The sequence below is a fragment of the Carcharodon carcharias genome, chromosome 18 (genome assembly GCF_017639515.1).
Source record: "Carcharodon carcharias isolate sCarCar2 chromosome 18, sCarCar2.pri, whole genome shotgun sequence".
NCBI lineage: Eukaryota > Metazoa > Chordata > Chondrichthyes > Lamniformes > Lamnidae > Carcharodon > Carcharodon carcharias.
In genome coordinates, this window is record NC_054484.1 from 88,618,336 (window position 1) to 88,633,869 (window position 15,534).

The following is a 15,534-nucleotide window of genomic DNA, read 5'->3' on the forward strand; positions in this document are numbered from 1 at the left end:
CAGAAACTGTTTGAAACCTGGATTTGCCGTAGACGCTCAAAGTTTAGTAACACCATTGCTTTATTTCTAAAAGGAGGTAACTCATAACAGCACAACATAGCAATAAAACAAGAGCATCCCCTTGTGACCTAAAACGGGCATTTGTACATTTTAGATGACTGCTTCTTCAATTTCTCTAAACAGAGTTGATATTTGGCAAAGCACATTACAAATTATTTCATAGCAAACAAACATACAGTTAGTGGATTGATTAAATGACTTAAACAGCCTTCTGTTACTTCAGAATGCGAGCCAAAAGAAAAATTGTAATCCACCACAATCTGTAATTGCTTGGTCTGACATATCCCTTACTCTTATCATTACCATCACACAAGGCAACAATCCTAATTCATTAAGGAGTGTAGAAGAGAAGCAGCACCAATCCTATCTATGATTAAATATGATGGAATACTCTCCACTTGCCTGAATGAGTGCAGCTCCAACAACATTCAAGCTTGACACCATCCAGGACAAAGCAACCTGCTTGATTGGCACCCGACCCACCATCTGCACACAATGGCTACAGTGGCTACCATCTACAAGATGCATTGCGACAACTCTCCAAGGATCCTTCGACAGCATCTTCCAAACCTGCAACCTCCACCACCTAGCAGGACAAGAGCTGCAGATGCATGGGAACATCACCACCTGTGAGTTCCCCTCCAAGTCACCATCTTGACTTGGAAATATATCACCGTTCCTTCACTGTCATTGGATCAAAAACCTGGAACTTCCTCCCTCACCACATTGTAGTGGTTCATGAGGGCAGCTCACCACCACCTTCTCGAGGGCAATTACGGATGGGCAACACTGTAAATGCGGGCATAGCCAGTGATGCTCACATCCTACAACTGAATTAAAAATAATTTTTGACCTTGAGCTTCGTTGAACATTTACAACTCTCTTCAAAACTAACTGCCTTTAACTGCCTTCAGTCTTCTCAGTTCAAGGAGCCTGACGTTCTTGTACCCCATTCCTTTCTATCACCACCTTCAGAGAAAAGAGCAATCAACAAAACTAATGATATGTTGGTCTTTACCTTGGATGGGCTGGAATACAACAGGGAGGAAGTTATTCTCTAGTTGCATAAAGTTTTGGTCAGACCCCATCTGGAGTACTGGACCACACCTCAAGAAAGATACAATAGCCATGGGTGGGGTTGCTCAGCTTAGATCCATCAGAACGATACTAGAAGTTAGAGATAACATTGCAAGGATAGGTTGTTTAAACTGGATTAAAGAAGATTGAGAGGTATTCTAATCAAGCTGTTGAAAACGTTCAGAAGATTCAATAGGGCGTACGTACAGAGAAAATAATTTCATTGAACAGACCATCAAGAATGAAGGGACATAATCTTAAAATTACAGCCAGGCCATTTAGGATGACTCGGGACTTTTCATTATATTAAAGGCGTTATATAAATAAAAGTTGTTGTTGTTCATGTACTAACCATCTTCCATCCTTGGGTCTTATTTTATAAAAATGACTGCATACAGTAATTTCCTATCAAATCTTCAATAGAAAGATCAATTTATCTTTGGTCTCCTATTTCTCATCTACATGCTGCCCCTTGACGACATAATCCAAAAGCACCATAGTAATTTTTCACATGTACACTGACGACACCCAGCTATACCTCACCTCCAACTCTCTTGACCTCTTTGTTGCTAAATTATCAGACTGCTTATCTAACGTTCAGTATTGGATGAGCAGAAATTTACATATGACCATACGAGTTAAGAGCAGTAGGCCACTCAACTCCTTGAGCCTGCTCTGCTATTCAATAAGATCATGGCTGATCTGAGTGCAACCTCAACCCCACATTCCCACCTACCCAGGATAAGCAACGATTATCAAGAATCCATCGACCCCTAGCTTAAAAAAAATTCAAAGGCTCCGCTTCCAGCACCTTTTGAGGAAGAGTTCCAAAGACTCACTACCTGCTGAGAAAAAAACTCTCCTCACTTCTGTCTTAAATGGGTAACTCTTATTTTTTAAACACTGACCCCAGTTCCAGATTCTCCCACAAGAGGAAACATCTTTTCCACATCTACCCTGTCAAGACTCCTCAGAATCTTAGATACTTCAATCAAGTCGCCTCCTACTTCTCTAAACTCCAGAGAATATAAGCCAAGCTTGTCCAAACCTTTCCTCATAAGACAACCCTCCCATTCCAGGTATTAGTCTAGTAAATCTTCTCTGAACTGCTTCCAATGCATTTACATCCTTCCTTAAATAAGGAGACCAATACTGTATACCATACTCAAGATATAGTTTCACCAATGCCCTGTATAGCTGAAGTATAACCTCTCTACTTCCCTATTCAATTCCCCTCACACTAAACAATAACATTCTATTAACTTTCCTAACTGCTTGGTGTACTTGCATACTAGCCTTTTGCGATTCATGCACTAGGACACCCAGATCCCTCTGCATTCAGAGCTCTGCAATCTCTCACCATTTAGATAATGTGCTTCTTTTTTATTCGTCCTGCCAAAATGGACATTTTCCCATGTTTTGCTTCATTTGCTAGATCTTTGCCCACTCACTTAACCCATATTTCTTGTAGCCATTGTAGTCTTCACAACTAACTTTCCTACATATCCTTGACCATTAGCAAATTTAGTAACCATACCTTCAGTCTCTTCATCCAATCATTTATATAAATTGTAAAAATTTGAGGCCCCAGCACTGATCCCTGTAGCACACTACTTGTTACATCTTGCCAACCAGAAAATGACCCATTTATGCCAACTGTTTCCTGTTAGCCAATCTTCTATCCATGCCAATTTGTTACCCCTTACACAATGAGCTTTTATTTTCTGCAATAATCTTTGATTAATTAATTTCCTCAATTACCAGGAAGAGTGAAGCTATTGTTTTCGATCCCCATTTCAAACTCCGTTTCCTAGCTACTGACTCCATCCCTCTCCCTGGCAACAATCTGAGGCTAAATCAACCTGTTCATAATCTTTGTGCTACATCAATGCCAAGATGAGCTTCTGATCTCATATTTAATTATGTTAAAGGAGCTGCATAAATCTAAACTGCTGCTCAAAATCAAAACATCCTCAAATGTAACTATTATGTTTGTCAGAGGACGACAGTTCAAACCACTGCTCTACAACAAGTAATACAAAGAAACACTCAACAGAAAGCAATAACATACTGTGAATCAAAAGATATAGAAATGGGAACCAAGATTAACCAACTTGCATGGAAGGTTAGTCACAGCAACTTCCTTGAAGAGGCTGTTTTTAGAGATTGTCACCCTTAAAAATGGTAAAACATTGTATTTATACAGCACCTTCAACATAGGGATCCAAAGGCACTTTACAAGGGAGAATTGTTAGGAGATTGCCAGAAGCATAGCAAAGCAGAGGCATTAAATGATGCCTGCAGCTCCAAAGAGGAAGTCTAAGGCAGTTGATGGTCATTTTACTGATGGTAGAGAGGAGGCCAGAATTTGTAAATTGAAGGTCACAAGTTAGGATGGAGCTCTGTGTGAGGTTGAACAGGTTGGCTGAATCACAGAGGAATTTGTAAAAGAGCAGAGAATTTAAAATTCAGTTGTTGAAGAAAAGGGTATCAGTGGTAGTGACAGTCAAGTTAGGCTTTACAATGCAGGCAACAGATGAATTGCAATTCATGTAAGATGGAGTTCAGGAGGGTAATGAGGAAGGCATTGGAAAAGTAGAGCTTACAGATAGCAAAAGCATGGACAATTGTTGCAACTGCAAGGGGGACATATTAGAAAAGTAGCCTTAGTTTGCTCAAGATCAAACAGCACACACAGGTTTTGACATTTAGCTCTAGCTGTGCAGCCAACCAAACACGAAATGGAATCAGCATCCAAGCAGAGTTATTGCAGATGCTGAGTAAGATGGTTTTAATCTTTCCAGTATTTAATGGAGAAAACTCTGGCTCATCAATGGCTTGATATTGATGACTTGATACCTATGCATTATATCATTAACAATTTGAAATCAGAACATGCAGACATCGCCACCTAAACAATGCCAGACCATTTCTCCATGGCAAGTAAGGAGCTGACATTCTCCAGCCATAACTTCTGAGAAGCTGGAAAGCAGTAATAGGAGGAATTTGTCTCACATGAGAAGCTTTTGAAAATCTGAACTGTGCAATTGACATCCTTGAAATGAAAACTTAAAAGCCTCCTACTGACAAAATAGCAAATGGATCCACAGGATGTGCCAAACGCATCAAGCAATCAAAGGACTAATTCTTCCTTGCATCATTTTTAGCATGGTTTCAAAACCTTGCCCGCATGATTTCAAAACTTACAGATGACATTAAAACCGGCAGTCTTTTGCTAAGTTTGAAACTTGAGGAATTTTCTTCATGAACATAAGACAACATTAAAAACAAAGTACTGCAGAAGCTGCAAATCCAAGTTAAAAACAGAAAATGTTGTACTCAGCAGGTCAGGCAGCATCTGTAGAGAGAAAAACAGAGTTAATGTTTCATGATGACCTTTCATCAGGACAGCAAAATGGATGTACTTGAGATCCACACAGCTAACCAGTCTTCTGGAATAAATGACTAAAACGGTTAAATTTCTGAGATGGCTTGACAGGGTAGATGCTGAGAGGATGTTCCCTCTTGCGGAGGAATCTAGACCCAGTTTCAACATGTCAATGGTTATGGGAGGCAGACAGGAAAGTGGAGTTGAGGCCAATCAGATCAGCCATGACCTTAGTGAATGGTGGAGCAGGTGTGAGGGGCCAAATGGCCAACTCCTGCTAGTATTCCTTATATTCTTTTGTGATTTTGACCATGTTAAATTACAAGCATAAATTTATCAAACTTAAGATCAGATGGCATTCCCCAGTTCTAAATAGGATCACAAAAGAGAATCAGGTACATTTCCATTCCTGAAACTATTGCTTGGGAGAACAATTTTGACTTCTATGAACACCTAATTAACTAGCATGACAGTTATCATTAACATTGAACCCCTTGACAAAGTGCCAGAGGGTAATGGATCTATGTAGAATGGCATCGTAACAAGATGTTAACAGTCAGAAGGTGAAAGGGAAATTACTGACAAGGAATTAAAATAAAATTTATATAGTCCTGATCCACTTGTTAGTTTACACAAAGGAAAAATTAGCATCAAAACAGGGAGACAAGAGGTTGAGTGTTGGTGTATATTACTAAAACAAAAACAGAATTACCTGGAAAAACTCAGCAGGTCTGGCAGCATCGGCGGAGAAGAAAAGAGTTGACGTTTCGAGTCCTCATGACCCTTCAACAGAACTAGGTGAATCCAAGGAAGGGGTGAAATATAACTATATGGTTCAAAATGGAGAGGTATTTTTATGGAACATTAAACTAAATTTACAGATCCTTTTGATAGCATTTTATTTTAGTGTTCTTTAGATCTTCAATCTTTAAAAGGTATCTGTCTCTGCAAACTGGTATTAAATACCATTTAGCATGAATGTTTCTTCTGAATAGCTATCCCATTAACTTTAACGTGTTTATCTACTCATTTCTGAACTGGATTGTTATGCAATACAATTGTAAACTTGCGATATCCAATAATTGTTTTACAATTTCACACTCGCCAGATCATAAATACACATTTACAAAAGTCAGTTTAGCTAGCTTATCAAGAGCAATTGCTCTTATGACCATGTGGCTGACAATATCTCGCTCATGAGTTCTGTGCTCGCTTGTGAAATAATGGTACAGTTACTTGGAGAAATTTCTCACGCAACTGATTAAGACATCCTTCAATTTCTGAGCTTCAAACAGCAACACAGTCCGTTATTAACAAATACTCAGCTTCAAAAATTTCAACTTGAGGTAAAAACCATTACATCACCAACAGCCACTTTCAGAATACTCTAGGCAGAAAACAATCTCCTTAGAATAAACGATGAAACTGAGGGCTGAAAGGTAAAAGCCGAGAACCGAAGCCAGAAACTTAAGGTTAAAAAGGACAATTGATTTACTGGATAAAAAAAAATACAAGAGGAACTAAGGACAGAAAAGCAGCAGTGTGAAAGATGAGGGCAAGGCACAAGAGGCAAAATAAAGAAAGCAACTAAGTGGCAGATGCACATGAGCATGCCCTCCAACCACAAGACGTATTAAAGCAGGTACCATGCCCCACCTCCCCCCCCACTCCCAGATTACACCTGGTGAGGCATTCCCCTCCACCTCCCCACTCCCAGATTACACTGCGTGTGAGGCACCCCCTTCCCAAACTCCCAGGTTAAACCAGTTGCGAGGCTTCTTTTCTTCCTCCCTCCCTGAAGTCCTTCATAACTAGAACCATTCTCCTGAATCTCTTCTGCACTCTCTCCAATGCCTTCACATCCTTCCTAAAGTGCCCAGAAATGGATGCAATATTCCAGCTAAGGCCAAACCAGTATCCTATACAAATTCAACATAACCTCCTTGCTTATGTACTCTATGCCCCTATTAATAAAGTCTGTGCGCTTTATTAACTGCGCTCTCAACCTGTGCTGCCACCTTCAATGACTTATACACCCAGGTCCCCCTACTCCTGCACCCCCTTTAGTGTTGTACCCTTTATTTTATACTGTCTCTCCATGATCTTTGTACCAAACTGAATCACTTCACAGCATTGAATTTCATTTGCTACCTGTCCATCCATTGCACCAACTTGTCTATGCCCCTTTGAAGTTCTACACTAGCCTCCTCACAGCGCACAATACTTCCAAGTTTCATATCAGCCACAAATTTTGAAGTTGTGCCCTGTATGCCAAGGTGTAGGTCATTAGTATATATCATGTAATTCTCCAGTCCTCTGGCAACACCCAAGTTGAAGGAAGACCGAAAAATTATGGCCAGTGCTTTTGCAATTTCCACACTCACTTCCCTCAATATCTCTGGATGGTTCTCATTTGGTCATGTTCCATTTAACTTAAGTGCAGACAGCCTACTCAATACCGTCTCCTTATCAATTTTAAATCCTTTGAGTGTCTGAATTACCTCCTCTTCCGCCATGGCCTGGCTAGGATCTTCTGCCTGGGCAAAGTCAGATGATACGCCCTCTGCCTCAATGCGTAGATCCCCTTTTTGGTCCCTAATCAGCCCCACTCCACCCTTTATCACTGTTTTACTATTTATGTGTAAATATATAGAGTCCCCACACGCCTTCTCCCACACGACACGGGCTGTGAGGGATCCACTTCCCCCCCTCTCCCAGATGACGCCGACTGTGAGGGATCCCCTCCCAGATGACGCCGGCTGTGATGGATCCCCTCCCCCCCTCTCGATCATTCCAGGCCTCACATGACAAGCCATCACGTGATCCCCGGGGTAACGGTCAGGCCGCGCGCTTCCTCACAACCCCCCTCCTCGGGCCCACGGACAGCCTGGCTCCCTCTCCCCACCACCACCGGGATAGCCCGGTCCCTATCCCCGACCAACACCCGCCCGCTCCCTCTCCCCGGGCTACTGACACAGCAACCCCTCCACCTCTCCCCACAGAGCCGCCAGCCTGTCACCCTACTCCGCCTTCTCCACACGGCGAGAGCGAGGCCCTCCCCAGCGGTCTCAAGCCTTTTCTTACCCAGCAGGAGCAGAGGGGCGAAGAGGCAGTAGGAGGCGGCGCGGCTCATGGTGACAGTGGCTGAGGAAGAGGATAGGCTCGGTGTCTCTCGGCTCGATCCCGGTGTACTGCTCCTCTCCTGTCTTCTCGGTCTCTCTCCGATCCAGTCCCAGACTCCGCTTGCTCATGTGACCGATTGCATCAGAGGGGCGGGGCCCCCGTCTGTCAATCACCCAGTCAGCAGCTTGGACACGCCCCATAGCAGGAGGGCATTCAGCCAATCCTAATCCTGCCCCTCTTCTGGAGTCCTCTAATCCTGTTTAACCCAAATACTACACTTACAGAATAGTTACAGCGCAGCAGGAGGACATTCAGCCCACCCTGTCCCAGCAAAAGAGTAATTCACCAGGTACCACTCATCTCCCTCCAAATTCCAATATTCCCTGCCCTTTAACTCTGCTTAACCTGAATACTATCTCTCTCTCTCCAGGTAACATGTCCTAAGAGGTGCATTAGCAACCATGGACTTCCATGTGTTGGTCTATGATTATGCTTTACAAGGTAGTGTAGTGGTTTGCTTCCTGTAGGTTCTGGCTGATTAGGAAACTCTCCTACTCTTACCACCTGCCATAGGTATATTGGAAGGATTTACAGGTTGATGGTCTATCTGCTTAACCATGCCACGAATGTGCCTTCTGTGGCCATTAGATCCTGGGGTGGGATTGGAACTTCTGGCTCAAAGGTAGGGATGTTACCACTGTGCCACAAGACTTCCTAACCTGAATACTACACTCAGAGAATAGAATCAAAGAATAGTTACAGCACAGTAGGAGGACATTCAGCCTGTCCTGCCCGTCACCTCTCTGCCACACAGTAACTCACCTAGTGCCAGTCACTCCTCTGACTTTTCCCTGTAGCCCAGAAAATACGAAGATATTCTATAAGTATATCAACAGGATGAGGATAACCAGGGAAAGAGTAGGGCCCATAAGGGACCAAGGGGTCAATCTATGGGTGGAGCCAGAGGACATTGCTAGAGTGTTAAATGAATACTTCATATCCGTCTTCACCCAAGAGAATGAGGATGTAGGTATCGAACTCGGGGAGAGAGACTATGAGGTTCTTAAGCAAATTGATATAGGGAGTGACAAGATATTGGAGGTGTTGACAGGCTTAAAAGTGGACAAATCTTCAGGTCTGGATGATTTGTGTTCCAGACTGCTGCGGGAGGCAAGGGAGGAGATCGCAGGGGCACTGATCCAAATTTTTCATTCCTCTTTGGCCATGGGGGAGGTGCCAGAGGACTGGAGAACAGCTAATGTGGTTCCACTATTTAAGAAGGGTTGTAGAAATAAGCCAGGGAACTACAGGCCAGTGAGTCTCACGTCAGTGGTAGGGAAACTATTGGAGAAAATTCTGAAGGAGAGAATCTTTCTCCACTTGGAGAGGCAAGGTTTGATCAGGGACAGTCAGCACGGCTTTGTCAGAGGGAGGTCATGCCGAACAAATTTGATTGAATTTTTTGAGGAGGTGACCGGGTGTGTAGATGAGGGTAGTGCAGTTGATGTAATTTATATGGATTTCAGCAGAGCCTTTGACAAGGTCGCACATGGGAGATTTATAAAGAAGGATACAGGGTAATTTGACAAGTTGGATTCAAAATTGGCATAGTTGTAGGAGACAGAGGGTGGTGACAGAAGGATGCTTTAGTGACTGGAAGCCAGTGTCCAGTGGTGTACCACAGGGATCTGTGCTGGGTCCCCTATTATTCATCATTTATATAAACGACATAGATGACTATGTGGATGACACAAAGATTGGCCGGGTGGTTAACAGTGAGGTTGAGTGTCTTGGGCTACAGGAAGATATAGACAGGATGGTCAAATGGGCAAATAAGTGGCAGATGGAATTTAACCCTGAAAAGTGTGAGGTGATACACTTTGGAAGGAGTAATTTGACAAGGAAGTATTCAATGAACTGCATGACACTAGGAAGTTCTGAGGAACAAAGGGACCTTGGCGTGTGTGTCCATAGATCTCTGAAGGCAGAGGGGCATGTTAGTGGGGTGGTGAAAAAGACATTTGGGACACTTGCCTTTATCAATTGAGGCATAGATTATGAAAGTAGGGACATCATGTTGGAGTTGTATAGAACCTTGGTGAGGCCACAGCTGGAGTACTGTGTGCAGTCCTGGTCGCCACATTATAGGAAGGATGTGATTGCACTGGAGGGGGTGCAGAGGAATTCACCAGGATGTTGCCTGGGATGAAACATTTAAATTATGAACAGAGGTTGGATAGACTGGGGTTGTTTTCGTTGGAGCAGAGAACATTGAGGGGTGACCTGATCGGGGTGTACAAGATTATGAGGTGGGTGGATAGGGGGCAGCTGTTCCCCTTAGTTGAAGGGTCAGTTACGAGGGGACATAAGTTCAAGGTGAGGGGCAGGAGGTTTAGGGGGGATGTGAAGAAAAACCTTTTACCCAGAGGGTAGTGACGGTCTGGAATGCACTGCCTGGGAGGGTGGTGGAGGTGGGTTGCCTCACATTCTTTAAAAAGTATCTGGATGAGCACTTGGCACTTCATAACATTCAAGGCTATGGACCAAGTGCTGGTAAATGGGATTAGATAGGTAGGTCAGGTGTTTCTCATGTGTCGGTGCAGAATTGATGGGCCAAAGGGCCTCCTGCACTGTGTGATTCCGTGAAATCTTTTCCTCTCTAGATAATGATCCAATTTCTCTTTTGAAACGCATGATTGAATCTGTCTTCACCACACTTTCAGGCAGGGCAGTCCAGAGCTTCGATCTTGCTGCCAATTTATTTTTCCTTTATTCTTTTACGGGATGTGGGTGTCACTGGCAGGGCCAGCACTTGTTGGCCACCTTGAACTTAATGTCTTGTTAGGCTATTGCAGAGGCAAATTAAGAATCAACCATATTGTTGTGGGTCTGTAGTCACATGTAGGTCAAACCAGGTAAGGATGGCAGATTTCCTTTTCTAAAGGGCATTAGTGAACCAGATGAGTTTTTACAACAATTAATGATAGTTGTCATGGTGACCATTACTTAGTCCAAATTTTGTTTTTTATTAACTGAATTTAAATTCTACCAGCAGCCATGGTGGGATTATGAACCCATGTCCCCAGACCATTAACCCAGGCCATTGGATTACTAGTCCAGTGATGTTACTGCTACATCGCTGTCTCCCCACAAAAACATGATTGAATCTGCCTCAACCACTCTCAGGCTGCAGTCCAGATTCTCGTTATTCCTACCAAAATGTATCACTTCATTGTTCTCTGCGTCAAATTGTGTTTGCCACTTGTCTACCCATTGCATCAGCTTGTCTATGTCCTTTTGAAATTTATCACTATCTTCCTCATACTTCCAACTTTTGTGTCATGTGCAAATTTTGATAGACTACATCATTAAAAGTCTAAAAAAAGTTCTTCCTCATGTCAGTGTTGCCTCTTTTTGCCAATCTCTTTAAATCAGTGACCTCTGGTTCTTGATCCTTGCATTAACAGGAATTTTCTCTACTTCTCCAGACTCCTCATGATTTTGAACACCTCTATCAAATCCCCTCTCAACCTTCTCTTCTCCAAAGAGAACAATGCCAAATTGTTCCAATCTATCCATGTAACTGAAGTTCTTAATCCTTGGAAACAGTCTCGTAATAATTTCTGCACCCTTTCTAATGCCTTCTCGTCCTTCCTAGACAATGGTGTGACAGGGAGAGTGTCAAAACAACATGTAACTCTCATCTGTGACCATTTCCACAAGAGATCAAAGGTATTTTTCTTGAAAAACATGTATTCTTGTCCCAGACTGTAAAATGCACAGAGTCTTGAAAATAAGAGAAATATTTAAACAAATTAACTTTATTATTCTAACCTGCCACATACCTTATTAAGGATTGCATTGTATTTTTAACTTCATGACATGGAGAGGCAAATCCATGGTACAGGTTTCAAGGTAATATAATAAAAAGAAACTGCAATTATATAGCATTATCACAACCTCAGGCCATCCCAAAGCAGTTTACAGTAAATGCATTACTTTTGAAGTGTTGTTATTGTTGTAATATAGAAAATGTAGCAGCCAATTTATGTACAGCAAGAACTCCCAAGCAGCAATGAGATAAATGACCAGGTAATCTGCTTCAGTCAATGGTTGAGGGATAAATGTTGCCCAGGACACCTGGGAGAAATCCCCATTTCTTCTTCAAAGTGGTACTGTGGGATCTTTTACACTCACCTGAGACGGCAGATGGGATCTCAGTTTAATATCACATCTGGAAAATGACACCTCTGCACTGGGGTGTCAGTCTAGATAATATGCTCCAGTCTCTGGAGTGAGTCATGAACCCACAACCTTCTAACTCTGAAGCAAGAGTGCTAACAACTGAGCCATGGCTGACACTTGTAATGATAATAAGTTACTCCTATGTTTATATATTTCTTTATTTTGAACCATTGGCCCCATGCCTGGCTTTACATCCAATTCAATATTTGCACCAATTTTCCAATGAAATGATCATGGAGAATTCTATGTTTAAAAATCCACAAAAAGTTATAATCACCGCAGCTAGTCCAGTGATAACGTACTAGCAGCATGCTTTCAGCATTACTGATTCTTATAATTCATTTTCCTAGAAAATATATTTAAATATTCAATTGCACTAGCAGTTGCCATTAATGTCTAAAGCACAATACAAGTTACAATAAATACAAGTGCCAAATTTGACCATTTCGAGGAATAGACCAGAGTTTTAAGAAAATCGTAACTTGTAGAACTGATATTGCCTTTGAGGTCAAACAACTCAATGCAGACACTTCAATATAGACGGGGGTCTTTTTAATTGGCAAGTTGGGAGTGAAACAAGTTCAAAGTAGTGTGCAAGGCAGACAGGGAGAGAACAGAGAGAGAGAGAGAGAGAAAGGGCAAATCAGAAACGGAGAGTTAGTCATTATGGCACAGAAGGAGATCATTTGACCCATCAAGTCCATGCCAGCCTTCTGTGGAGAAATCCAGTCAGTCCCATTCCCCCAGCTCTTTAATCATAGTACTGCAAGTTTCCATCTGGACGCAGCATAAGAATTAGCAGGAGTAGGCCATTCGGCCCTTTGGGAGACCCCTAATTTTTAAACTGTGTCCCCTAATTCTAGACTCCTTCAAAGGGGGAAATTTCCTCCCAGTATCCACCCTGTCAAATCCCCTCAGAATCTTATATGTTTCAATAAGATCATCTCTCATTCTTCTGAACTCCAATGGGTATAGGGCCAACCTGTTCAACATACACCATAAGTTCTTATTTTGTGCTGTAGCCTTTGATGTGGCACCTTGTCAAACACCTTTTAGAAATCCAAATACACCATATCTACCAGTTGCCCTTTATCCACCTTGCTTGTTACTCCCTCAAAGAGCTCTAATAAATTAGTTAAACACAATTTCTCTTTCACAAAACCATGGTGACGCTGCCTGATTGTATTATGATTTTCTAAATGTCCTGCTACTACATCCTTAATAATTTAGTATTTTCCCTATGACAGATGTTAGGCTAACTAGCCTATAGTTTGCCACATTCTGTCTCCCTCCTTTCTTGAATCAAGGTGTTAGGTTAGCTATTTTCTAATTCACTGGAACCCTTCTAGAGTCTAGGGAATTTTGGAAAATGCATCTACTATTTCTGTAGCTGCTTCCTTTAACATCCTGATGAGAGCCAGCAAGTCCAGAGGACTTTATCAGCCTTTAGTGCCAGTAGTTTTCCCAGTATCCTATTCTTAGTGATTGTTTTAAGTTCTTCTCTATTTTACCTCTTTATTTTCAAGAATTCTTGGCATGTTTTTTGTGTCTTCTACAGTGAAGGTAGACACAAAATACCTGTTCAATGCTTCCGCCATTTCCATTTTTCCCATTATAAATTTCCCATTATCACCCTCTAAGGGACCAACGCTCACTTTAGTTACTCTTTTCCTTTTTAAATACTTGTAGAAATTACTACCTGTTTTTATATTTCTAGCTAGCTTTCTCTCATACTTTACGTTTTCCTTCATTTTTTGTCATTCTTTGCTGATTTCTAAAATCTTTCCAATCTTCTGACCTATGATTAATCTTCACAGCACTGTATGCTTTTTCTTTCAATTTGATACCATTTATTAACTTCTTTAGTTAACCAGGGATGGTGCATCCTTATAGCCTTTCTTTCGCAATGGAATATATCTTTGCTGAGAGTTATCTCCTTAAGTGTCTGCCACTGTTTCTCTATTGTCGTACTTTTTAACATAAGAACATAAGCAGGAGCAGGCAATTCAGCCCCTCGAGCCTGCCTTGCTATTCATTACGATCATGGCTGATCTCATTTCGGCCTCAACTCCAATTTCCTGCCCTCTCCCCATAACCTTTCAACCCATTACTAATTAAAAATCTGTCCAGCTCCTCCTTAAATTTATTCAGCGTCCCGGCATCTACTGCACTCTGAGGTAGTGAATTCCACAGATTCACGACCCTTTGAGAAAAGTAATTCCTCCTCATCTCTGATTTAAATCTACCATCCCTTAGCCTAAAACTATGGCTTCTCCTCCTAGAATGCCCCACAAGGGGAAACATCCGCTCCATGTCTGCTTTGTCTATCCCCTTTAGCATCTTATATACCTCAATTAGATCTCTCATCCTTCTAAACTCTAGCGAGTATAGGCCTAAACTTCTCAATCTCTCATAGGACAAGCCCCGCATCTCTGGAATCAATCTAGTGAACCTCCTCTGAACCGCCTCCAATGCAACTACATCCTTCCTCAAGGGGATCAAAACTGTGCACAGTACTCCAGGTGCAGTCTCACCAATGCCTTGTACAGTTGCAACAACACTTCCCTATTTTTATACTCTATTCCTTTAGCAATAAATGCCAAAATTCCACTTGCCTTCCTTATTACCTGCTGTAGCTGCATACTAGCTTTCAGCGATTCATGCACGAGGACATCCAGATCCCTCTGCACTGAAGCGTTCTGAAGTTTCTCTCCATTTAAATAATAAGTCATCTTTTTATTCTTCCGACCAAAATGGATAACCTCACACTTATCCACGTTAAACTCCATCTGCCAAATTTTGGCCATTTCACCTAACCTGTCCATATCCATTTGTAAATTTCTTATTTCTTCATTGCAACTTACTTTCCCACCTATTTTGGTGTCATCTGCAAATTTATCTATAGTACCTTCTATCCCTGAATCCAAGTCATTAATATAGATTGTAAATAGTTAGGGCCCAAGGACCGAACCCTTGTGGCACCCCACTGGTTACAGCTTGCCATCCAGAAAAACACCCATTTATCCCAATTCTCTGCTTTCTGTTGGTTAGCCAATCCTCTATCCAAGCTAATATATTACCCCTAACTCTGTGATCTTATCTTGTGTATTAATCTTTTGTGCGGCACCTTATCAAAGGCCTTCTGGAAGTCCAGATATACTACATCTACAGAATCCCCATTATCCACTTTGCTTGTCACATCTTCAAAGAACTCTAGCAAATTAGTCAAACGTGATTTACCCTTCATAAAACCATGCTGACTCTGATGGATTGCATTTTGACTTTCCAAATGCCCCATTACTACTTCCTTAATAATGGATTTCAACAATTTCCCAACGACAGACGTTAAACTAACTGGTCTATAGTTTCCTACTTTCTGTCTCCCCCAACTCCTTTTTTGAATAAGGGCATTATATTAGCATTTTTCAAATCCACTGGAACTAGAGATGGTGATTGTTCTAAGTTCTTCCTTCTCTATCCTCTGCACTACCTGTTACTATTGGGGTGGTACTGGTGACCTCCACTGTGAAAACTGAGGAAAAATACTGATTAAGCGTCTCTGCCGTTTCTGCATTTCCCACTATTAACTCCCCAGTCTCATCCTCCAATGGATCAACGTTCACTTTAGCTACTCTCTTTCC

The 15,534-nt window shown here is 41.9% G+C and overlaps 1 protein-coding gene across 2 annotated transcripts in view; it reads right to left on the reverse strand.

The window, feature by feature from the left end:
• Positions 1–7,794, reverse strand: part of LOC121290628 (lysosome-associated membrane glycoprotein 1-like) — a 30,512-nt gene extending 22,718 nt beyond the window's left edge. Inside the window, exon 1 of one of the 2 annotated variants that reach the window (XM_041211307.1) lies at positions 7,610–7,794. In XM_041211307.1, coding sequence (XP_041067241.1) covers positions 7,610–7,658 — 49 coding nt within the window. In that variant the 5' untranslated portion in view covers positions 7,659–7,794. Of the gene's footprint in view, positions 1–7,026; positions 7,215–7,609 lie in introns of those variants that run through there. The other variant, XM_041211308.1, reaches the window with a different exon arrangement.
• Between the last annotated feature and the right edge of the window lie 7,740 nt (positions 7,795–15,534).